This window comes from Cherax quadricarinatus, chromosome 22, assembly GCF_038502225.1.
Source record: "Cherax quadricarinatus isolate ZL_2023a chromosome 22, ASM3850222v1, whole genome shotgun sequence".
NCBI lineage: Eukaryota > Metazoa > Arthropoda > Malacostraca > Decapoda > Parastacidae > Cherax > Cherax quadricarinatus.
In genome coordinates this window covers 36,269,289-36,296,257 of record NC_091313.1, presented here as the reverse complement: position 1 = coordinate 36,296,257, position 26,969 = coordinate 36,269,289, and the positions used below count along the sequence as shown (strand labels likewise).

General features: G+C 39.1%; 1 protein-coding gene across 1 annotated transcript in view; it reads left to right on the top strand.

Annotated features, from left to right (window-relative positions):
* LOC128689814 (ionotropic receptor 21a-like) overlaps window positions 1-26,969 on the top strand; it is a 116,219-nt gene that overhangs the window by 74,127 nt on the left and 15,123 nt on the right. Inside the window, exons 7-8 of the mRNA XM_070087666.1 lie at window positions 1,785-2,023; window positions 21,727-21,911. Coding sequence (XP_069943767.1) covers window positions 1,785-2,023; window positions 21,727-21,911 — 424 coding nt within the window. The remainder of the gene's footprint in view (window positions 1-1,784; window positions 2,024-21,726; window positions 21,912-26,969) is intronic.

Below are 26,969 nucleotides of genomic sequence, written 5' to 3'. Positions count from 1 at the left end.
TCTCCCCAAGTCCTTCTAATCGTCAAGGCTCGAATTCTCTTCACAATGTTCAAAAAGAATACATTGACCTCAGACGCGACATCTCCACTGCATCCGACCTCCTCCTCACTGTAATGTTTTAACTCGTGTCTGATACCACTCTGCTCTGGTACATTGCTTTGGTTTTTGTCTTCTTAGATTAAATTCATGGTCTCCATAAAAATCATAGTGAGGCTCATCTCATCTTTCATAAACCCACCCATCGACAAGGCCAATTACAAATATCTAAAAGCATTTACTTACTCTAGTTTTTCTCAAGTCTGATATCCACTCTTTCCTTCCCCAGATTGTTTTGTTACACTCTTTACCTTTCTGCTCCCCATGTACACTTTTAATTTCCATCCTTTAAAAACTCTAACAAATTTTAATTCTTTCACCACTCACACAACTCCACCACTTATACAACCTCAATTTCGTATCAGATTCGTTGTCTTTCAGTCGCACTTCTCTCCCCAACATCCTGCCATTAACTACTTTTAAACCTTCATATGTTAATATGTTAAACAACAATAGTGACAACACAGTTCTCCTTAAGGTCTACTTTCACTGAAAAATAATCTCCCTCCCCCATAATTAGCCTAAACTGAGTCTTACTATCAGCATAAACAACTCTTTGCTGCATTTTCAAACATACAATGTTTTCAGACATCGGCTACTTTGTCACTCTATCCACCCTGTCATATGTTTTATCTATATTCATAAAGGGTTAATATAATTCCTTCCCTTCCTAAATCCTCCTTGTTCCTCTGAAGTCCTACACTGTGTCTTACCCACATTTATTTCAGATAACTTTACCATACACTTTACCTGGAATAATTAACAGGCTTACTGCATTCCCTTATAGTTTTTACACATTCTTGTTTTTGCCCTGTTTTTCCTTGTACGAAGGAACTAGGCATTCTCTCTGCCAATCCATTGGTACTCCCATTTTCATGGATATATTGAACAAATACACCGATCACTCTAAAATAACATTCCCAACTGCCTTTAACATTTCTGTCTTGATTAAGCTATGCCAGCTGCTTTAAGCATGTTTATTCTGCTATCTTCCTCACGCATATTCCCCACCCTCCCATCTGGCGTTTTCACATTTATATATGATGCTATACCTCCTTGTCCAATCCATGAAAATCACTGCCTCCTTTTTTTCATCAGTAATAAATAATTCCCTAAACTTGTATTTCAGTCGCTGTGCGATCCGAGAACGTTATTTGAATAATAAATTTAATAAGGAACTTATTAAAGGTTGGATGAAAATAAATGCATATCTTTCTCGACTGTTTGTTTTATAATTAAAATTGCAATTTAATAAAAATTAGTAAAGCTTTGTCAATATCTCAATAATAGTCCACATTCTACAATCAGGCTGCATATCACTGTACCTTCATAATCTTGTAGTGATCTAAAGTTCACCAGTTTCTCAACTTTAGGCAATCTCTTTCAGGTTGTGTTAAAAGACAAATAAATGGTATGTGTTTTAATTATTTTTCTGTATAACTAAAAAATATATTTATATATTTTTAAAGTATTAACATAATTCGAGTTCGGGATATTATGCTTCTCTGGCCTGCATGTTGATCACGTGATAAACACAACGATATGGTTGAGAAAATCACAACTATGAAATTCCACTTTTTCCAGTTGGGCTGAAGAAGAATCATCATAAATCACAACTTCTGTTTTTTTACACTTTATTCCTGACACTCTAGAACACTTTACATAATTCATTCTCTATAAATCAGCAGCATGGAGACTCGTGAGGCCCCGGACAGATCCTGGGGATCAGAAGTGGATGGAAAATTTAATGGAATGTTGGGACTGCTCCAGAGAGAAGAGGCCGATTTTGGTGGACCAATTGGATCAGCAGCAAAACGAATGAAAGTAATGGAAGAAGCTAGTGCATACGAAGTTGACATGTTGTGCTTAGTGTCTCTCAATCCCTCACCACTGCCACAATACCTCTCAATAATCAGGCCCTTTACTGGTGGGTTTTAAATCATTTTTATTTCATTTTAATGTTTATTCTTTATTGGTGACAATATTATTTTAAATATGCAGAACAAATCACTAATTAAACACTTACAAATAAAGTTTCTGAGATAATTTTAAACTATTTCTCTATTTTATTTTATTCTAAAATAGTGGTTCCCATCCTCTATGGAATATCTGAGTGGCTCCTGAGGGGCCGCTCAGACATTACAGGACAACAATAAATTTGCTACTTATGCATATCAAAGTATTTTAAGATAATTTAGCATACTGACACTGAACCTTAAGTTAGAATTAACCCATCTCGTAAGATTTTGGGAACACAAGTGGTTGTACGTTACATGAACAAACTTGCATACACCACTGAGAAAAGTCTTGCGGTTGTCTATTTCCGTGCACTAACATGAATCCTCATCATCATGTCTGGTTGTCTGGAAGAGTGGGGAAGCATCACCTGTTTTTAAATTGCATTTCTTTGCCACATTCACTTCTCTGTTTATATTTAATTTCTTTTCCTCAGTTATATGTGGTATCTATTTCAGAATAACATGAACTCACGAGGATATCTGAATAGTGTTTACAGTTTTTCTACGTATATGGCAAATATACCACATGATCAACGAAAATTTAACAAATCGAGCCAAAATTGCGTGAAAGCACTGCACTGGTTGCAAGGTAGTTGATCAACATAAATACGAGCTCCTTGCATATTCTGACACAGTGTTGAATGGAAAACTTACATTAATGCCATATGCAGCCTCAATGCTGTTGCGAGAACAGATGAACCACCTAAATGACTGTTACTTCTACATGGTTAACGTGTGTTGGTTTCTCGAAGAAAAAACAAAAGAAAGATATCCAGATTGTGAGTCAACATTAAAACTTGTACCACATAGTGAGGACACTCCTTTATATGTTCTATTTGTTGACTATGACACAACGTGATAGTAATAAGAATAATAATGATAATAATTTACTAAGATCTTTGTTTCTACAAGTACATGTACAAGGTATACAGGCCGAGCTGATATCAAAAACATACTACTATATAGAAAGCCGCATTTAATGCAAATTAGGTCAATTTTGTACTAGGATGCGACCCACACCAGTCGACTAACACCCAGATAGCCATTTTACTGATGGGTGACCATGGGCAACAGGTTCAAGGAAACACGCCCAATGTTTCCAAGGTTTTTATGAACCACAGAATCTGAGATTTTGCAACGGCCTCACTTAATTATTCTTCAATGGTTAAATGACCTTGTGAGAGACCTTGATTTTTTTCAAGCAGAAGTAACAACTGCTTGGATTTCGCTTTCAAGAATGGAATCTTTCAGCATAAAAAGCATACATATTCCATTTTTCGTGCAAACCGTACTAGTTTGGAGGCATTGTACTAAATGGAAAATGGCGTGTGTTTCTTCACTAATATGAATGGTCTTATGATGGAACTTGGCTTTGAACACTGTTCTAATGAATGGAGATTATTCATTAATTCCAGCTAGGCCAGTTTGAAAGCAGTCAAAAAAATGCATCAATGCCAGTAGCTCATGCTGTGGGTTTAAAGCAGTGGTGCGGAACCTTTTTTTCTGCCAAAGACCATTTGGATGTTTATAACATCATTCGTGGGCCATACAAAATTATTAACTTAAAAATTAACTTGCTATATTTGGACAAATATTTAAATAACTCACGCCTAATGTGATGGCTAGAACTGCTCCTCTATGGTGAGACGTGTGATGTTAACTGGTACTGCTGATGTTGCTACTCGCAACTGCTTTTCCAGGTTTGCGTCGGTCAGCCTGGATCACAGTCGACTATTTGCGATGGTTAGTTTTGGAAAGAAATGCTCGCAGCAGTAAGTTGTTCCCAGCACAGATGCATATTTCAGTGTATGTGTGCTCAAAGTGGGAAATTCATCATTGCTTATGTAACGTTTAAAGAAAATTTATAGAGGACCGATTGGATTTTATAAAATATTGCAAAATTACTCGTACGTAAAAATATCAGTATATACTTCCAAAATTTATTACAATTAAAGCTAAAAGGTATTGTCATAATTCTGCATACTTATTTGGATGTTAGGTTTCGTATTATCATTTTCACTATACAGTGTAAGTCGGTATGGGGGAGGGCTAACATAAATTTATGATGCTTTAAAAAAGAAATCTAGATTTACTGAATTTCGAGTCCCGCCTGTGGTTGCCTTGGCAGGGTCAGACCATGTTATTTTGTGTGGAAAAAGACACTTATGTACAGTTCAGGACATTTATTAAAGGAAACGTTTCGCCACGAGTGGCTTCTTCAGTCCTAATACAGCTTCTTCAGTCCTGTATTAGGACTGAAGAAGCCACTCGTGGCGAAACGTTTCCTTTAATAAATGTCCTGAACTGTACATAAGTGTCTTTTTCCACATCTTGTCGGTATCACCATACCATTTCCCCATATTATTTTACGGGCCTTATACAGCCCGCGGGCCGGATGTTCCCCACCCCTGCTTTAAAGGAAATGCTATTCAGACTAACAAAACCAACGACCACGAGTGGAATATGTGTGAGGACCTAAAAGTAAGAGGGTTAATACTTGATCACCAACTTGGTTACACAAAACACATGTGCTTCCTTTCTTGGAGGAATAATCATAAAATAAGAACATAAGAAAGGAGGAACACTGCAGCAGGCCTGTTGGCCCATACTAGGCAGGTCCTTTGCAATTCATCCCACTAACAAAACATTTGCACTAACAAAACGATGCTAACCACTTCAGGAAAGACTCAGTTCAAGGAATATTCAACAAACAACATATGCCACTGATGCAGCCTTTAAAAATATTTCTATCAGCATTATGAAGGCCATGGATGGTAAAGGTGTGGGATTTATTTACCTGAAGGAAAAATCTGGAGGAGGTTTAACATAGGCCATACTTAAGGCCAGAGAATTTGTTGAGCCACAAACACATGAACAGAGTTTTCCTTTTAGCACTGATTCCAACATAATAGGAGCTTGTGGAGCACTGGGTTGCAGTAAATCTGTGAAAATGCAGTTTCTTCATTGTTATGCCGAGATGCAGTTTATATATGTCTTTCATATTTGTTTATCTTTCTAATATTGCATTGCGATTACCATCGTTAATAGCTAAAATGAGAGTAATCAGCTTTATAATATTAAATATTCATTTTCATCTTTCCCATTTTCATTATATGTATATATGTACATGATGAATTATTTTGGATCATTCACCATGGGTAATGACCATTTTATATTTGTGTGGCCTCATCTCTGCACTACTTGCCTGACGCGAGCTGACATCAAGGGTGTGGTGTGGGTTAGGTAGTACAACACCTCTCTGTCTATAGAAGGTCCTCTCTACTTAGTTATTTTGACTGAGAAGTTATCCAGCAGTATATCCTTATTGTGAGGGAAAAGTTCAATAGATAGGAGTAGAACATAAGAACATAAGAACATAAGAAAAGGAGGAACACTGCAGGAGGCCTGCTGGCCCATACTAGGCAGGTCCTTTACAATTCATCCCACTAACAAAACATTTGCCCAACCCAATTTTCAATGCCACCCAAGAAATAAGCTCTGATGTGAAAGTCCCACTCAAATCCAACCCCTCCCACTCATGTACTTATCCAACCTAGATTTGAAACTACCCAAAGTCCCAGCCTCAATAACCCAACTAGGTAGACTGTTCCACTCATCAACTACCCTATTTCCAAACCAATACTTTCCTATGTCCTTTCTAAATCTAAACTTACCTAATTTAAATCCATTACTGCGCGTTCTCTCTTGGAGAGACATCCTCAAGACCTTATTAATATCCCCTTTATTTATACCTATCTTCCACTTATACACTTCGATCAGGTCTCCCCTCATTCTTCGTCTAACAAGTGAATGTAACTTAAGAGTCTTCAATCTTTCTTCATAAGGAAGATTTCTGATGCTATGTATTAATTTAGTCATCCTACGCTGAATGTTTTCTAACGAATTTATGTCCATTTTGTAATACGGAGACCAGAACTGAGCTGCATAATCTAGGTGAGGCCTTACTAATGATGTATAAAGCTGCAGTATGACCTCTGGACTTCTGTTGCTTACACTTCTTGATATAAATCCCAGTAATCTATTTGCCTTATTACGTACGCTTAGGCATTGCTGTCTTGGTTTAAGGTTGCTGCTCACCATAACCCCCAAGTCCTTTTCGCAATCTGTATGGCTAAGTTCTACATCATTTAATTTATAAGTACTAGTGTTATGGGCACTCCCAAGCCTCAGAACCTTGCATTTATCTACATTGAACTGCATCTGCCACTTTTCTGACCAAGAATAGAGTTTGTTTAAATCCTCCTGAAGTTCCCTAACATCTACGTTTGAATCAATTATCCTACCTATCTTTGTGTCATCGGCGAATTTGCTCATATCACTAGTAATTCCCTCATCAAGATCATTGATATATATTATAAACAACAACGGGCCCAAGACTGATCCCTGTGGAACGCCACTTGTTACAGATCCCCACTCGGATTTAACCCCATTTATGGACACTCTCTGCTTCCTGTCAGTGAGCCATGACTCGATCCACGAGAGCACTTTTCCCCCAATGCCATGAGCTGCCACTTTCTTTAACAGTCTATGGTGCGGAACTCTATCAAAAGCCTTACTAAAATCTAAGTAAATAATATCAAATTCTTTATTGTGGTCAACAGCCTCAAAAGCTTTACTGAAGAAAGTTAATAAATTAGTTAGACAAGACCGGCCTCTTGTGAATCCATGCTGAGTATCATTAATCAAGCTATGCTTATCGAGATGGCTTCTTATAATCTCAGCTATAATTGACTCTAGTAATTTGCCTACAATTGAGGTCAGGCTTATTGGGCGGTAATTTGACGGTAACGACTTGTCCCCTGTTTTAAAAATAGGAGTTACATTAGCCATCTTCCACATATCAGACACTACACCTGTTTGAAGAGATAAATTAAAAATATTAGTAACAATAGTTTCATTGCCGGCTACTTGTTAAGGTAGGGTAAGTCCAGTTCCCGCTATCCCCCCCCCTTTTTCCCCCCACCCCGAAAGTGATAGTTTGATTGCCGGCTGCTTGTTAAGGTAGGGTCAGTCTAGCTCCCACTATCCCTTCCCCTCCTTCTTCCCCCCCCCCGAAAGGTGACGTGAGGGGCTCCGGTCAAAACAGTAATCACTAGACTCACAGCTCCCAGCACTACTCTTGGATGACAGAGAGGGTCACCTGCCAATCAACGAGTAGAATTGAAGGAGACAGACTAACGTTCTGAGATGTCCCGAATTTTGATCCACTTACCTGTTTGTGTATGCAAGTAGCAGGATATAACCCCCTCATCATTGCAGTGGAGAAAACCTACTTTCCTGTCACCTGGAAGGATTATTGAAAGCTAAAAAATCTGTGAAGAATGAGCCGGTGGGTTGTCATCAACACCTGCGAACCCTCCCCCCATCATCAGCAACGGCTACAATTTCAATAACACGCAGTGTCACCAACATCAGACACCCACGTTTTATATACATTTATATTAGCGTTGAATTCAGTTATCATTTATATTTTTCATTTTTCATTTTCTTTAATGTAGGATTAATACTTCATATTTAAGTGTTTTATTTTTTATATTTTCTAAATAATAAAGTGTTTATGTTTGTCAGTTTTTATTCTTTTTCTATACATTAATATTCCTGAGGAGGAGCCAGCCTTAGTAATACTGACTGAAGTTGTTACAGGGCTGAGTAAGCCTTCACAAGTGTCGACCTTGCCAGGATCAACTCTACTGAATCGAGATTCAACTCCATCTCGAATCTACCATTGGAACTTCAACGCCGCATACCACAGACGGTTACCACCAGCCATTAGTAATCATTCTATATGGTAGGACTACAGTACAGGTATTTAAAAGATTTGGTGATTGTTATAGTCTCAATTTATTGCAAGTAAAGTCAAGGCAGGAATACTAGTTAATTCTGCCGTCTATTTTTGTGTGAGCTTGAAACACTTTGGAGGATTAGACTCTAGGGACCCGAGATTTTCCAGTGACAATTGGTTTCATTGAGCTCTTTATTATATCAAGGGAACTGTCATAGGGCACTCTTGATTTGTTGGTGAGAAGATTGGATGGTCAAGTGACCCCATTCTACTTACTGTTTGCTCGGAGCCGGCATAGAACCCTTCGTTTTAATTAATACATATTGTTTAATTGAAGCAGGGATCGAACCCTCTGGTTTATTTACAGTTTGAGTGGAGCAGGAATTGAACCCTCCGTTTTCTTTAATACCCATTTCATTTCCCCTGATAGTTTAAGTTATTCTTGCAAGTATGGAGGAATACCAGTTTTGGATGAATGCTGGAAGTAAGTTAGGAATAACAGGGAAAAATTTAGAATCTTTCATTAGTGCTAAGATCCAGGAAAGACTTGAAAGAGAGAGAATTGAGAGAGAAGAGAGACAGTTTGAAAGGGAAAGAGAAGAAGAAAAGGAGAGAGAGAGAATCGAAAGAGAAGAGAAAAAGGAGAGAGAGAGAATTGAGAGAGAAATCCAAGAAAGACAGAAAGAGAAAGAGAAGACAAAAAGGAGCGTGATAGACTTGATCGTGAAGAAAGAGCTAGAGAACGTGAGGAACAAGCTAAAATACGTGAGGAACAAGCTAAGATACGTGAGGAACAGGTTAAATTAAGAGAACTTGAGGAAAGAGCAAAGGATAGAGAAGTTGAGGAAAAAGCTAGAGAACTTGAGTTAATAGAGAGAGAAAAGGATCGCGAGCTCGAAAAATCTCGCCTTGAATTAGAGAATAAAAAGTTAACTTTGACACAACAACAAGTAGAGGAAGGAGTACTTGAACATCATGCAGCTAGTGCACATATTCCAACACCTAATTTACCTCCCTTCATAGAGGAGGAAGACATAACTTCATACATTATCAGGTTTGAAAATACCGCTACCCTCTGTGAATGGCCTGCTGACACCTGGGCTACCAGGTTAGGAATGTTATTTTCTGGTACTGCTTTGAAAATCTATGCAACTTTGTCGCAGGATATTATATGTAATTTTAACCTACTGAAGAAGGCAATCCTTAAAGCATATCAAAAAACCACTAATTCTTACAGGAAAGATTTCAGGTATGCCACCTTACAGCCTGGCCAGAACTTTCAGCAGTTAGAGGTAACACTCGTTTGTTCGACTTTTGGATAGAGAGTTCAGGAATTGATCACAGTTATGAATCTCTTAGAGACTTCATGGTTGCTGACCAGTTCCTGACAGCTCTTCCTCACCAGATACGAACATTCATTAGAGAACGTAACCTGATTAAAGCTGAGGAAGTTGCTGAGGCTGCTGACCTCTATGCAGAGGCTCACAATTCCTACAAAAACCTAAAGGGATCGAACCCTAAGGGCAAGGGTTCATCAGACTTTAAGAAATCAAAGCCTCTAGTGGAAAGTAAAATGACTTCTTTTATTCCTGTTTGTCATTTGTGTGGTGTTAAGGGACATAAACGTCCAGATTGTCCTTCTAAGAAGGTCCAAAAAGTTGGAAGATGTTTTAAAGACTGTAATGACCAAGCACCCTTCTGTTCAGGAACAGTTAATGGACTTAATGTATCTACCATTTTACGAGACACTGGATGCACATGTATAGTCATTTCTGATAAGCTGTTCCCTAACCTTAAAGAAACTCATTTCTCTGCTATACTTTCTGACTACTTGGGCTGTACGGACACTTTTCCTACCATCCATTGTTACATTAGGTCTAAATGGTTCACAGGTTGGTCTGAAGCCGTACTAGCTCCCATCACTTCTTGCTCCGTGCTAATAGGTAATGTAAAAGGTGCCATTCTTCCTTCTGAGGTTGACCTTTCATCACCAAAGATGGACATAAGTGTTTCAGATCCTCTTCCTGTTGAGTCAGAGAAGCCCCTCGAAAGTTCAGATGAGACAATGTCTCGTGAGATTCATGTGGGATTAAAAACCATTGATACTACTCTCGAAAGCGAGGTAGTAGGATCACCGGTTGACTTGTTAGATGAAAGTAAAGATATCACCTCCGATACCATAAATGTCTTGACTAGGGCTCAGACCAAACCCCAGGCTTCTCCTACTGTCCATCCTTTGATTTTCCCTGACTTTAAGCCTTTAGATGTATCGAAGGACTCCTTTGTCAATTTACAACGTAATTGCCCTTCTCTTCAGAATTGCCATAATGCCGCTAAACAAAATCAAGTTATCCAAAGGAAAAACTTTTCATATAAATTTGAATATATAAAAGGTATCTTGTACAAGTCAGTATTCAAATTAAATTCAGATGAGATAGACTATTCCATCTTAGTTGTTCCAAGTCAATGCAGAGAGACTGTTCTTAAAATGGATCATGAACTGCCAGTGGCCGGACATTTCTCACGTCGTAAAACCTTAAATAAAATTAGGGAAACCTATTTTTGGCCAAAAATGTCCTCAGATGTCACTACCTATTGCAGATCGTGTAAAGTTTGCCAACTGTCATCCTCCCGAGGTACCAGGCGAGTACCTATGGTCAAAATGCCTATCTTTACGGTACCGTTTGAAAGAGCAGCTATTGACATCGTTGGTCCTTTATCTCCACTTTCATCTGGGGGACATAGATATATATTAACATCAGTTGATTATGCTTCGAGTTTCCCTGAAGCCGTTCCCTTAAAGACCATAACTACTACAGAGGTGACTGAAGCCCTTTTGTCCATCTTCTTCAGAGTGGGCATCCCTAGAGAAATTTTGTCTGACCGTGGGACACAATTCACATCTGACTTAATGCAACATCTATACCAACTTCTGGGAGTGAATCCTCTCTTCACCACTCCCTATCATCCCAGCTGTAATGGAAGGATTGAGCGCCAGCATTCGATTCTCAAGTCCATTTTAAGGAAACTTTGCTCCCTTAAACCTAAGGAGTGGCATCGTTACCTACCCTGTGCTTTGTTTGCCATGAGGGAAGTTCCCAGTGACTCTTTGGGGTTTTCACCTTTTGAACTTCTCTATGGTAGACAGGGTAGAGGCCCATTGTCCATCCTTCATGACTTATGGACTAATGAGGAGGTGAGTGCTGAGGTTCAGTTTTCTTACCAGTTTCTCCTTGACCTTAGATCCAAACGTGAGGAGACCTCTGACATAGTTTCGAAAAACCTAAGCTTGTCAATGGACCAGTACAAAACCTATTTTGATTCCAAAAGTCAGAGGAGAAGTTTAAAAGTAGGGGATGAAGTTCTGGTACTTTTGCCTATCAAATCAAATAAATTATTAGTAGCATGGAAAGGTCCATATAAAGTATTAAAAATTTGTGGGAAAGTTGACTACCTCATAGAAGTCAAGGGGAAACCTAAGCTTTATCATATCAACATCCTTAAGAAATATTACCGAAGAAATTCGGTCAACTGCCTTAATAACTTTGACTTAGTTTTTCCACACGAACTTGATAAGACAACTGAAGAATGTAAGGTGTGTGTAATTGACACCTCTAACTTAGACTATGATGAAGAACTACATGACTTGATGACTCTTGACCACTCGGACGCAACCAACATTAATATTAATGAATCTTTGGATGACCATAAGAGACATGAACTACTTCAATGTGTGAGTAACTTTTCAGACGTCTTTACTGATATTCCAGGTGTTACCTCCACGGTAGTCCATAAGATTGACTTAGTGACGGACAATCCTATCAAACGAAAATTATACCCAGTTCCAGTTCACCTTAGGGATGCATTTGACCGAGAGGTAGACAAATTATTAAAACTAAAGATCATTGAACCTTCAGTATCTGCATATTGCTCACCAGTAGTCATGGTTAAGAAGGAGGATAATTCATATAGACTTGCTATTGACTTCAGAGGCCTTAATGCTATAACTCGGTGGGATGCTGAGCCTATTGATATTGTGCAGGCATATCATCAAGTAATGTTAGATCCTTCTAAGCAGTACACCTCTTTTCCTACACACCAAGGACTGATGCAATATAGAACTATGCCCTTCGGTTTGGCAACTGCCTGTGCTACCTACGTGAGACTGATGAGAAAGGTCTTGGGTAATATGCCAAATGTTTCAGTTTATTTTGATAACATTTACGTAATGACATCCACGTGGGGCGAGCATATCCAAACATTAACATCAGTTTTACGTAGGTTATGCTCACATGGCCTCACTGCCAAGCCGAAGAAATGCTTCCTTGGGTATAACAAGATTAGATGTCTTGGACTGATACTTTCTAATAACTCTCTGCAGCCTCTCCCCAGTAAGATCAAAGCTTTATTAGAATTTAAATTCCCCAAAACCAAGAAGCTCATGTGTAGCTTTCTTGGTTCTGTAAATTTTTATGCACAGTTTATCCCGAACCTTACTGATCTTACAGGCATTTTATCCGACTTCCTTAAAAAGTCTGTGAAGGAACTTCTTGAACTTTCTGACGTAGCTCGGGAAAAGTTTAATGAGATTAAAAGTATCTTTTCGAAAGACCCTATACTTAAGATTCCAGATATTAATAAAACATTTTGCTTAAGAACTGATGCCTCCAATACTGGCTTAGGTGCGGTGTTACTACAATACCATGATGGTACTCTGTTTCCTGTATGCTTCCTAAGCCGGAAACTCCTTCCCGCAGAAACGAGATACTCCACAATAGAAAAAGAATGTTTAGCCCTTGTGTGGGGTATCTCCAAACTTAAATTTTATTTGCTGGGAAAAGAATTCATTTTAGAAACGGACCACAAACCTTTGATATACCTAGAAACTTTTAAAGGAACCAACAGTCGCCTCTTGAGGTGGACATTGGCACTCCAGGCTTTTAAGTTCCATATTGTGTATATCAATGGTTCATCCAGTTATTTCTCTGACTGGTTAAGTCGTGACAGTCAGTAGAAGATTTGTTGCCTTAAGCGACTTCCACATGTTAGAACTTTTTCCTCGCCTATTCTTCTTATACTCCTTGACTATAAGTCTTGGTATGGGGGAGTTTGAGGGAAAAGTTCAATAGATAGGAGTAGCTATATAGTAACAATAGTTTCATTGCTGGCTACTTGTTAAGGTAGGGTAAGTCCAGCTTCCGCTATCTGCCCCCTTTTTCCCCCCCACCCCGAAAGTGATAGTTTGATTGCCGGCTGCTTGTTAAGGTAGGGTCAGTCTAGCTCCCGCTATCCATTTCTCTCCTTCTTCCCCCCCCCTCGAAAGGTGACGTGAGGGGCTCCGGTCCAAACAGTAATCACTAGACTCACAGCTCCCAGCACTACTCTTGGATGACAGAGAGGGTCACCTGCCAATCAGCGAGTAGAATTGAAGGAGACGGACTAACATTCTGAGATGTCCCAAATTTTGATCCACTTACCTGTTTGTGTATGCAAGTAGCAGGATATAACCCTTCATCATTGCAGTGGAGAAAACCTGCTTACCTGTCATCTGGAAGGATTATTGAAAGCTAGAAAATCTGTGAAGAACGAGCCGGTGGGTTGTCATCAACACATGCGAACCCTCCCCCCATCATCAGCAATGGCTACGATTTCAATAACACACAGTGTCACCGAAACCAGACACCCACGTTTTATATACATTTATATTAGCGTTGAATTCAGTTATCATTTATATTTTTCATTTTTCATTTTCTTTAAGGTAGGATTAATGCTTCATATTTAAGTGTTTTATATTTTATATTTTCTAAATAATAAAGTGTTTATGTTTGTCAGTTTTTATTCTTTTTCTATACATTAATTTTCCTGAGGAGGAGCCAGCCTTAGTAACACTGACTGAAGTTGTTACAGGGCTGAGTAAGTCTTCACACTTATTCTCTCAGTATCTTGAAAGTAGAGTATTTGTTAAACTCTCACAAAGTAAAATCTCTTCAGTGTTTAAAGAGGTTTCAATTATTAAGCTTGCATCGTCCCTGGTTTGAGCGACTATGTAACTATCAGTTTCATATGTATATACCCATTCAGTCAGAATAGTGGTAACTGTAAGTGGTATATAAGTTATAAGTCTGTTAAGTGTTATTTCTATATAAGTAAAGGTACCATTTTAAAGTACCTTCAAGAATATCATATAAATTACGTTATATTAAAAACAAATTTTAATGCAGTCTTTTCATCACCCCATCATATAAATCTCTATTATGATTTTCCATGAGTATATTTGATAATAAGCATCTCCTATACTCAGGCCAAATATCTTACAAATTCTAAGGTCAATCATAATAACTGGGGGCCTGTCTGGGAGACTGAACTGTGAAATACACTTTTAAGCATACAGACTTATAAAATATGGCTTCTTTGTCAGCCAGGTTTGAAGATCTTACCATTGAACGATTGAATACAATAAAGTTACAAACTTGTTGGCAAATAGCAAAGTCTCTCGGAGTCAAGTATGATAAACGCTATACTGCTGTTACCCTATGGGCTATCATTCAGGATTTACTTTTTCCAGAAGCCCCAGAGGAAGAATCTGGCAAGGAATTAGATGATAATGAAAGCTTAATCTCACAATTTGACCAGCAGTCATTAGTAAATGACATGGAAGTGCCTTCAGGAGTTACTAAAGACACATCACTGGGACCTAAGTCTCCAAGACCAGTTTCATCACAGGCTCAGACCACTTGGGAAACCCTAGATTTTTCAGGTAGTACACCAGGAACTGCCACATTCTCTATGCTAATGGAACCTAGAGTTCCTGTGAGGAACAATCCAGAAATTTTCCCAATGGAACTCCATTCAAATTTCTCCAGAGATATACTCTCCTGAACAGTTTGAGAGATTAGAATGCTTCTTGGAATTACAAACTTCGTATATTGAAGCCCAATGGGCATTCCGGACTTTGAAATGCTGCCCACAGCAGTCCTGAGTAGAGCTTGCCTGAGGAAAACAGGTAGCATTTGAGAGATGGCTTAGAACTTCAAATTGCAATACAGTGGAATCTCTTTCTCAGTTAGTTTTAACTGAAGCCTTCTTTAATTACTTGATGGACGACCTTATTGGACGTTACGCCACAACGCTAATAGAAACTGCTTCGATAGCCAACCATTATGAAATAGCTCACCAGATAACAGGTAAGAGTAAACATCAAGAGGCTTTTCAGAAGGATCCCCAAAAAATCTCTAAGTTTGAAGGAAAAGCATATACATCACGCCCTCCAAACTGGCATTATAATTCCACTCATGGAAAAAATTGAATCTTAAAAGGGAAGATATTCCCCAACGGTTTTGTAGTTACTGCCACAAATAGGGACATTTAGAAAACCAGTGTAGAAAGAAAAATGAGCAGGACTATAAAAACCCCAGAAGATACTCTACTCAAGTGATCTTTCAGGTTCACAGCCTGCAGGAACGAACTTGAAATCGTTCGTCCAGAGACCCAACAGACGAGATGACTATATTCCAAAAACCATTTTGAAACTGAGGTATGCAAGGCCATGGATCCTTACCTTGCTACAGGAAAAGTCGGCCTCGATGATAAAAGGTTAGTCAACGTCACTACGTTTCGAGACACCCGGAGCTATTTGTCTTTATTGAGGACAGACGTATTAACCCTTGATGAACACTCTAACACTAATACAGAAGTTTTATTAGAAGCTTATTGTGGGGCCTTAATTAAGTACCACTGCATAGAGTGTTTTTGGAAATCCCCGACTATATGGGTTGGATAACATTGGTATTTCTAGTAAAGAATTCCCCATTCAGGGTGTTGGACTACTGATCAGAAATTATGTATACCACCAAGGGATTTGTAAAGAGCCGATGGTGATAAACAACCATTCTGAAGCCCAACCAAAGCATCAACAGAAGGTCCAGCATTATTGCCCTTAAACATTATTACTCGTGCTATGTCTAGCTCCGCAGGTTGTGAAGAACCATCTGAAAATAAAGACCTGGCTTGGATTTACTATTTAGTAATGTAATACAAACTGGAACCTTTAAACCTAGTCAAGCCATGATAAACCCCAAGTGTTCCACTGAAAAGATCTCAGAAGAAATGATCTGATTCAGGCTCAAACTTTAGATCCGGACTTGAATCAATGTAGTATTATAGCAGTTTCTGAGGAACAGGCCAAACTATTAGAAAACTGTTATTATTACAAAGATGGTATCCTTATGAAAAAAGAGACAAGTAATGGTTCCAAGAACATGAGAAGTTTAGTAGTATTGCCTATTTCTTTCCGAGATACCACTCTTAGAGTTTTCTCATAATAGTCCTCTAGGTGGACATCTTGGGACAAGGAAAACCTTAGGAAAAATTGTAAAACATTTTTATTGGCCTAAGATTGGGGGAAAGGTGAGAAAATATATTAAAGAATTTCATATTTGTCAGAAGGCAGGTAAGCCTGCTCATAAACCTCCCTCCTCCCCCTAATTCCTACTACTGCATGCGAAGAACCTTTCTTATGCCTGATAATTGATTGTGTGGGACCCCTGCTGAAGACCAGGCAGGGAAACTAATATCTTTTTACCATTATGGATACCGGTACAAGATATCCCAAAGCAATCCCAGTTAGAAGAATTACTTCTTGGGTGATTGTTCGTTCCCTATTGAAGTTCTTTTCTCAAGTGGGAATCCCCAGAGAAATTCGGCCAGATCAAGGGATGAACTTTACTTCATCGCTTCAGAGAAGCGATGTCCCACCTAGGTATAAAATCTCTGCTATCCACGAGTTATCACCCTCAATCCCAAGGAGCTCTGGAACATATTCATCAGACTCTAAAATCGATGCTACGGGTGTACTGTGAACAATTTTCCCAAGATTAGGATGAAGGTATACCATTTCTATTATTTGCTTTATGAGAAAGCGAACAAGAGAGTACGGGGTTTTACCCCATTTGAACTCATCTATGGACATCAGGTCCAAGGCCCGTTAGCTGTATTGAGAGATACTTGGACTGGCAAGACAGCATCTTCCATAAAATCATCACCAGCTCTGATGCAAGAACGTTTATCTTATGCTAGAGAGTTAGCCGCAGAAAATTTGGCTATGGCTCAAAAGAAGATGAAGTTTTGGTACGACCAATGAGCGAAACCTCGCGCATTTCAACCCAAATATTTAGTAATGACTCAGAGATTAGTCCCCAGCCATGCTCTCGTACCACATTACCAAGGTTCTTAGGAGGTTGTGAGCAAAGAAAATGACGTAAATTATGTAGTGAATATACCAGGGAAACGGAACAACAGAGTCTTTCATGTAAATCAGTTGAAACCTTATCATTCTAAGACCTTACCGACAACATCCATCACTACATTATCTACAATGGTGGGTACACCATTATCCGAAGGCATTAAAAGAGTAGAAGTTCACCTTAAAACTTCAGAAACTCTACAAAATCTTGATAGACTCCTGAACAATCTGGACAACTAGAAAAAAAGAGAGAATTTAAAAACCTCATATTAAACCATAACAGTTCATTTGGAAATGTGCTAATGACTTGCACTCTAGGGTATCATGAAGTCGAACTCTTTGATTCTCATCCAATCATACAACCCCCATATACAGTGAGTCCAGCAAAACATTAGATGTTGAAGCAAGAAATAGAATTTCTTCTAGAACATGGCCTTGTGGAATGAAGTAAAAGTTCCTGGGTGTCACCTTGCCTGTTAGTTCATAACCCAGATGGGATATCTCGTATGTGCATAGACTACCGTAAGCTGTGCATGGACTATTGTAAGCTTAACATCGTTACTATACCTGATGGATATCCTCTTCCTCGAGTAGATGACTTGATAGATGGTGTCTCCATCACTACATTCAAAAGCTGCCAAGACCCTCTTGCTCCAAAGGATAGAGACAAAACAGCCTTTGCCATTAAAGATGGTTTGTTCAATTACTGAGTTATGCCATTTGGTTTATGCAACGCAGCCTCAACCTTTCAGAGATTTATGAAAGAGCTGACCCAACCTTTGGAAGGAGTCGAGGCATATGTTGATGATTTGGTGGTATTCAGTGACTCCTGAGTGGAACACCTTATTTGACTAGAGGCTTTATTCAAATCCCTAGAGAGCTATAATTTCACAGTGAACTTGGCAAAGTGCACTTTTGGACAAGCCACTATCAAGTATTTAGGTTTTCAAATAGGACAAGGGAAAGTGGTCCCCCTTCACCTCAAAGTAAAAGCCATTACTGAATTCTGGGTATGATTAGCTACTACAGAAGATTTTGCCCCAACTTTGCACAATTAACCATTCTTTTGACTGAATTAACTAGCCCTAGAGTAACCTTTAAATGGACCTTGGAATTTAATGAAGCTTTACAAAAATAAAAACTATTGCTTACATCCTCTCCTGTATTGCAAAGTCCCAAATTTCATAAACCCTTTATCTTACATTGATGCTACTGCTACACTATAGGGGCAGTCTTACTACAAAATTCATCAGATTCTGAAGTTTTGCATCTCATTTGCTATTTTTCATCTGAATTAAAGCCTCATCAGAGAAATTATTCAACCGTTGAAAAAGAGGCGTTAGCCCTTGTAGTTTCTTTAGAGTATTTTTACGTGTACTTGGGAACATCGCCTCATAAAATCTCTGCGTTTTCTGACCACAATCCCTTAACATTCATAAATACAATGAAATCAAAGAATGCCTGGATTTTGAGGTGGGCTCTCAGAATCTAGCCCTATTCATTCAGTATTAATCATATAAAAAGGCCCAAGTAACGTTCTTGCCAAGACTCTTTCGCATCCCTAATAAAGTTGAATAAACTGAAAATTCAATTGAGACAATTCTTTCTAAAGAATTACTTAAAAAAATTAAACTTCAAATTTCTGTTATATTTCTAATATGTAATTTCTTTTTATCATGCGGTTACTGTATGTGATTATAGTAACTTGGTATAAAAGCTGGGATATGATCGAGGGACCAGGCTATCTACTGCCTTCTCTCCCTCTACCCTGAATACTCGTGTATATATATATTAACACTGACAGGTTACTAGAAATCTGGCAGTCTACACACCTTGTCTCTCGGATCCCAAGCCCCTACAATATGATCATTTGTATGCTTCACGATACAAAACGTTTGGGAAAACTAAAATTCGCAGTACTACATACTATCATGGGGGAAGGGGTGTTATGCCGAGATGAAGTTTTTATATACTGTCTTTCATATTTGTTCATCCTTCTAATATTGCATTGCAATTACCATCGTTAATAGCTAAAATGAAAGTAACCAGCTTTATAAAATTAAATATTCATTTTCATTTTTTCATTTTCATTATATGTATATATGTGTATATGATGAATTATTTTGGATCTTTCACCATGAGTAACGACCAACTTATGTTTGTATGGCCTCACCTCTACACTACTCGCCTGACGCGAGCTGACGTCAGAGGTAAGAAGTGTGGGAAACAGTACTACACCTCTCTCAGTCTTGAGAAGGTCCTCTCTACTTACTCGCTTACTGTGACTGAGAAGTTATTCATTAGCTTAGTATTATTCTCTCAGTCTCTTGAAAGTAGAGTATTTGTAAAACTCTCACCAAGTAAAATCTCTTCAGTGTTTAAAAAGATTTCAATTATTAAGCTTGGATCGTCTCTGGTTAGAACGACCATGTAACTTTATCAATTTCGTATGTCAATACCCATTCAGTCAGAATGGAAGTAATTGTAAGTGGTATATAAGTTATAAGTCTTTTAAGTGTTATTTCTATATAAGTAAAGGTACCATTTTAAAATACCTTAAAGAATATTAGGAAATTACGTTATATTAAAAACAAATTTTAATGCAGTCTTTTCATCACCCCATCATATAAATCCTCATTACGATTTTCCATGAGTATATTCAATACTAAGCATCTCCTATACTCAGACTAAATATTTTACAAATTCTAAGGTCAATCGTAATAGTCATTCACATCTGAACTTCTTCCCATCTCATCCTGGTACATATTGTTTCATACTATGGAACAATGCTCTTCTCCAGAGTGAGGGACTGACCACCTCAAAACTTTAAGGGTGATGGACTGATTACATCGTCTTCAAGTCTCTTCTGCTTCTATCAACTTTTCTGTACTCGACTGAAGAAGCCTACTGAGTAGGCGAAACGTTTCAAAATAAAGATACCTAACTGTTGCATATGTGTCTTACCTAACATCATCCTGGTACAGTCAGTGATGAGCCTGGGAAAAAGATTTCATCATGATATTATTACAATGGAGATACACTACGTGGGTGTATGATCCCAACACGATGGGGGACTTCTGTTGGTTCATCAGACAGACATAACTGTTAGTCATAAGCGTAAAGCCATATTCTTAAAACATTAAATCTTATTTTCTACTTCCGGTGAGAATATGTTGTTTAATGTCCTTGAAGCATTCATCAGCAGTTACTCCATAATAGAGAATAAGTTATTAAAAATTCATTATATTACATCGGCTGCAAATTTTGGCAAAAAAATGATTCATAAAAAAAAAATCACTGGTCAACAACAAAAAAATTATTGCCAAAGATATTTAAAGATATTTAGGGTATTTTGGTGATGCTGAATTCGAAAATGGCGGTAGATTTTTCAAACTGGCTCAAGTTTGAGATATTGTATACTTACCCTCAATTAACAGGAAACTTAGCAATAACGCATGTATAGGTAGTGACAATTTGTATTTACAGATAGTTTTCATAAAGATTAGAATTAAATTTTTAAATTATTTAATATTTAACGACAGCAGTTATATCAACAACGATCACGTGACAATATTGTAACCTTTATTTTGTTATTTTTCCAGATAAACAAAAGTTCTTCACGAAGAGTCTGCTTAAACAATCCCAACGCATTTTGTTATATCTGTGGTGAATACTCTTTGCAAAAACAAAGACAAAAATCACAGATTTTGTAAAACAAGCTTATCTTGCTAGTCTTGAAGTGACGCTGGAGAACAAGACAAGTCTTGGGCTCCCCATATGGTTTGCAAAACTTGTGTAGAATGCTTACGATAATGAGAAAATAGGCAAAGGAAAAGTTTAAACTTCGGTATGCCTATGTTGTGGAAAGATCCGAAAAAACACCACGAGGATTCTTGTTTCTGTATGGTGACTGTGAAAGGTTTCAGTCAAGTGGGAATATCGTATTCTGGAGTCAGCAAGGCGACCTGTAACACACAGTGAAGATATTACCATACCAGTGTTCACAACATTGCCTGACCTTCTCTTGTCAGATGTTGAAGATACTCAAGGATTAGGATGTAACACAGGTGATAGTAGCGAAGTTAATCATTTCAAAACCCCCAAAAAATTCTTCCAAGAACTCAGTGATCTCATCTGTGACTTCATTCTGTCAAAGCAAGCATCAGAACTTTTAGCATCCAGACGAAAAGAAAAGAACTGTCTGCACCAAGAGGTTAAAATAACAGCTTATTGGGCAAGCGAGGTTGAACTCCCTCCTTACTTCATCTAAGATGAAGAACTTGTATACTGCAGTAACATCCCTGGACTTCTTCGAATATAAAATTATTTGCATGTCAGAATCCAGTAAATCTTTAGGAGCTTCCGTTTTAAGCGTTTACTTTGATACGTTAATCTGGGGATATTTTTATCTTAAATTTATCACGTCACAGAGGTATTTTCATTGCAATTGATAAATGCTAGAATTTTAAACTTATCACTTGGAAAGTATTATATATTTACGAAGACATACATTATTAGTGATTTGTTTAATTTAAGCCTTTAACACAATCATCCATCACTGCACTCAGCAAGTCTGTGGTTGGTGTTGATGACGAGTGAAGTAACGGTGAGCGTGATCCTGTGGCTGCTACTGAGGGCGTGGAAGTGGATTACAGGAACACATGTTGTGAGGCTCAGCACTGCCTTCTTGTACAGCTGGGGAACGCTACTTAACAAACCACCTAAGCATCCCTCCATCAGTTACTCTGGCAAAGTAAGTCTTCCATCTATGGATGCTAAGGAATTCCCGAACATTATTTGAACTAAATTTGTCTCCTTTCTATTTTTATTAAGAGTAGTGTCAATATTTTTTCTAATTGTTTATGTCATGTGGGTTTTCGATAACGTGGATGGGTAAAAATACTCACGTAGGCTGGTAGTACGTATAATATATAACGGGAAGTATGGGAAGCGCCAACAGCCGACCTGCCTCTCTCTGCTCCCTATCTTCGACTGACCCACAAGTGCCTACAGGGTGAGGGGTGTTTGAAATCCTGCTATGGTCAGCAGCAATATGAACAGTCAATGATTCACGCAGACGGTTGGTAGTGAGTCATCTACTGGTACACTGGTTACTGGTAACTGGTTACTAGGAACTGGTACTACTGCTGAGAGCTCGGTGACGCTAACATATGTCATCCCGACATACAGCTACTACAAACTAGAGACGGCAGGTGTACGGCTTGGGCTGATTCTATACAATGTCAAAGTACACAACAATTGAACATTATAACATACATAAGTAGAATATTGGAATGGAAGCTTACGTAATTGAAACTAAGCAGGAGAAACTGATAAATTAGACACATGTGCAACTCTTGGGTATCTTTATTGAGGAAACGTTTCGCCACACAGTGGCTTCATCAGTCCATACAAAGGAGAATCTTGAAGAACAGGAGGAGAATGAGGTAATCAGTCCCTCAACCTTGAGTCGATGTGGTCAGTCCACTGTGTGGCGAAACGTTTCCTCAATAAAGATACCCAAGAGTTGCACATGTGTCTAATTTATCAACATGTCGGTTCTCTGAACCATTCATCTACAAAGCAGGAGAAACTACTTATATTCTAATATCTTGAATTTTAAGTATAGAATAGTTATGCTAATAATTGGTTGAATATTGTATTATTAAAAGTAGACAACAAGGGATAAATAAATGATCAGGAAACACTACTATTAAGGGATGAGCCAAAGTATCGGTACAGGAAGGTATCGGTCAGTTTTACTCAGTTGGTATTGGTGAAAAAAAGGCCGATACCAGCCGATACTTTTGATATTACATGTATACTTTAAAATATCAAAATTAACACTGAACCTCACAATCGTGAGAGTTAATCATACACTCACACACACACACACACACACACACACACTTCATACACAGACAAACATAAATGTACAAACACACACACACTGTTACGACTTCGATATCGTAACTTAAATAAAATGTATTGGCTCCTAAATGGCTGCTTAATCTGCTTTCTAGGATCATTTAAATTACGCTGAAAAACACAGCATCTCTCGTGTCAGCATGCACTCGTATGTTAAACAATATTAATTATTATATAAGGAAAGACATGAAAACTCACCTATACAAAAAATGTATCTATATATTAATGAGTAACTTATATACAACTTGCACTCTTCTACAAAACAAAAACACACTCCAGTTCACATTAGCTCATTGTTACTAGTGACACAAAATTTTATATGTATTTATAAACAGGGAGGCTCCATGACACACACTTCCCCCTTTACTTCTGCCTGCTAGACTAGTTACCAGCAGGCAAGAACACCTATAGTATACACTAAAAAAAACTACCCAAAACCACATACTCACACTTCTACATCCAGCTTCCTCTGGTGTGCGTAACCTACTGCCTGAACACCTCGTCTGCTCCTGTCCACTCTGTGTGACTGACAGGAATAAAACACGTCCGGATTCAGTTTAATCCCCGAACTATGGAACATTATTTTTTATATAAATTTTTAGTGCACCACACTGCGTAACACACACACACACACACACGCACACACACACACACACACACACACACACACACACACACACACACACACACACACACACACACACACACACACACAAACACACTTTATGCCTGAGCTTGCTACCATCTGCAGCTCATAAGACTGCCATCCCCACGAGCCCCTTTGAGGCGGGGTAGATGGCAGACCAGAGGCCTAGCTTCTCCCTACGAGCCCAGTGAGGGCGGGGAATGTGGCTAGGCCTGGGGACACTTGGTCCCAAAGATGAGGAGGTACTTGTCCTTCCTCCCATGGGAGACTTAAGTCTCGAGACACTCCCCAGATAGGGAGCCAAGGCCGGGTCACCACTACTTGGAAAAGACCCGGGCCGGGAGAATACCGGTGAATAAAAAAAAAACAAAAAAAAAAAACCACACACACACACACACACACACACACACACACACACACACACACACACACACACACACACACACACACACACACACACACACACACACACACACACACACACACACACACACACACCTACTAGAGTTTTATGACAAGGTAACTGAAGTAAGAAATGAGAGGGAGGGGTGAATTCATTGCATTTTCTTGGACTGCAAGAAGGCCTTCGACACATTCCTCACAAGAGATTAGTACAGAAGCTAGAGGATCAGGCATATATATCAGCAAGGGCACTGCAACAGATCAGAGAATACCTAACAGGGAGGCAACAGCGAGTCATGGTCCATGACAAGGATCAGTCCTAGGACCAGTTCTATTCTTGGTATATGTGAACGACATGACGGAAGGGATAGACTCAGAAGTGTCCCTGTTTACAGATGATGTGAAGCTAATGAGGAGAATTAAATCAGATGCGGATCAGACATGTCTACAAAGAGACTTGGACAGGCTGGATGCGTGGTCCAGCAACTGGCTCCTAGAATTTAACCCCACTAAATGCAAAGTCATAAAGATCGAAGAAGGGCAATGAAGACCTCAAACGGAGTATAGGCTAGGAGGCCAAAGATTACAAACCTCGCTCAAGGAGAAAGATCTAGGAGTAATTATAATACCTAGTACGTTACCAGAAGCACACATTAACGAGATTACTGCTGCGGCATATGGGCGCCTGGCAAACCTGAGAATAGCATTCCGGTACCTCAGTAAGGAATCGTTCAAGACTTTATACACTGTGTACGTTAGGCCCACACTGGAGTACGCAGCACCAGTTTGGAATCCACACCTGGTCAAACACGTCAAGAAATTAGAGAAAGTGCAAAGACTGGTTCCAGAGCTAAGGGGAATGTCCTACGAAGAAAGGTTAAGGGAAATTGGTCTGACGACACTGGAGGACAAAAGGGTCAGGGGAGACATGATAACGACATACAAAATACTGTGTGGAATAGACAAGGTGGACAGAGACAGGATGTTCCAGTGATGGGACACAGAAACAAGGGGTCATAATTGGAAGCTGAAGACTCAGATGAGTCAAAGGGATGTTAGGAAGTATTTCTTCAGCCACAGAGTTATTAGGAAGTGGAATAGTCTGGCAAGCAATGTAGTGGATGCAAAAACCATACATAGTTTTAAGGTGAGGTATGATAAAGCTCATGGAGCAGGGAGGGGAGGACCTAGTAACGGTCAGAGAAGAGGCGGGGCCAGGAGCTGAGTCTCGATCCCTGCAACCACAATAAGGTGAGTACAATTAGGTAAGAAGACACACACACACACACACACACACACACACACACACAGACACACACACACACACACACACACACACACACACTCACACACACACACGGGAAATCGGCCTGACGACACTGGAGGATAGGAGGGTCAGGGGAGACATGATAACGACATATAAAATACTGCGTGGAATAGACAAGGTGGACAAAGACAGGATGTTCCAGGGAGGGGACATAGAAACAAGAGGCCACAATTGGAAGTTGAAGACACAAATGAGTCATAGAGATAGTAGGAAGTATTTCTTCAGTCATAGAGTTGTAAGGCAGTGGAATAGCCTAGAAAATGACGTAGTGGAGGCAGGAACCATACACAGTTTTAAGACGAGGTTTGATAAAGCTCATGGAGTGGGGAGAGAGAGGGCCCAGTAGCAACCGGTGAAGAGGCGGGGCCAGGAGCTAAGACTCGACCCCTGCAACCACAAATAGGTGAGTACAAATAGGTGAGTACACACACACACACACACACACACACAGGGAGAAACTACTGATTGTGGATGACTTCAAAACACAAAGAAATTGACTGGGATAAGTTGGAGCCACATGAGTAGGAGATTCTCAGGTAAGATATATGGACCGTGCTTTTTGTAACAGAGACAGAAAGGTCAGACAGAGGGTGTGCCTTCCTGGAGCTGGTGTTGGTGACATAGTCAGCAGGTTGAATAATATTATGTCAGGTAATGGGAACAAGCCTGTTATCTGTTTTAGTGCTGGGGGTAATGACACTGGGAAGGGCAGAAGACAGGAGCTGCTGGATAAGTACAGGTCAGCCATAGAAGTAGTTAGGTCTAAGGGAGGGATCCCAGTCATATGCAGCATCTTGCCTAGAAAGCGAGTGGGCAATGAATGGATGTCTAGGGCAATTGATATTAATTGCTGGCTAGACAGGTACTGATAGGAACTTGCAATCCCATTCATTGATAACTGGGACCTATTCTTTAGCAAACGTGATATGTATGCAAGGGATGGGGTTCATCTCTCTGGGGCTGGAGTGGTTGCATTAGCCAATTCGATTGAGAGGGTAATTGATGACTTGTCTAGGAATTTAAACTGATAGATTATAGAGGTATGGGTGTTTGTGGGAAACAATTAGGCTGCAGTATTAGGTTTAAAAACAGCAGTTATTACCAGGATACCTCGGGGATATGTTTAAAAGACAATATTCAAAATATAGTTGGTAGTAATGGCAAATCAATTGATCAACAAACAAAGAGAGATAGCAGAGGGCAATGAGTGACTAGCTCCCTCACAAACAGTAGGAGTCTAAGAAATAAGATTGATGAGCTAAGATTACTTGCAAGTGTAGGTAATATAGATATTATTGGTATAACAGAGACCTGGTTCAACCTGAAAGATAGAGAAATGCCTTCTGAATGCAACATACAGGGTTATAAACTATTCCACACTGATAGGGTTAACAGGAAGGGTGATGGAGTGGCGATGTAAGTAACAGAAAATTTATATTGTTGTGTTAGAGATGATATAAGATTAGAAACACCGAACACAGAATCTGTTTGGCTACAGTTTCTAGAGG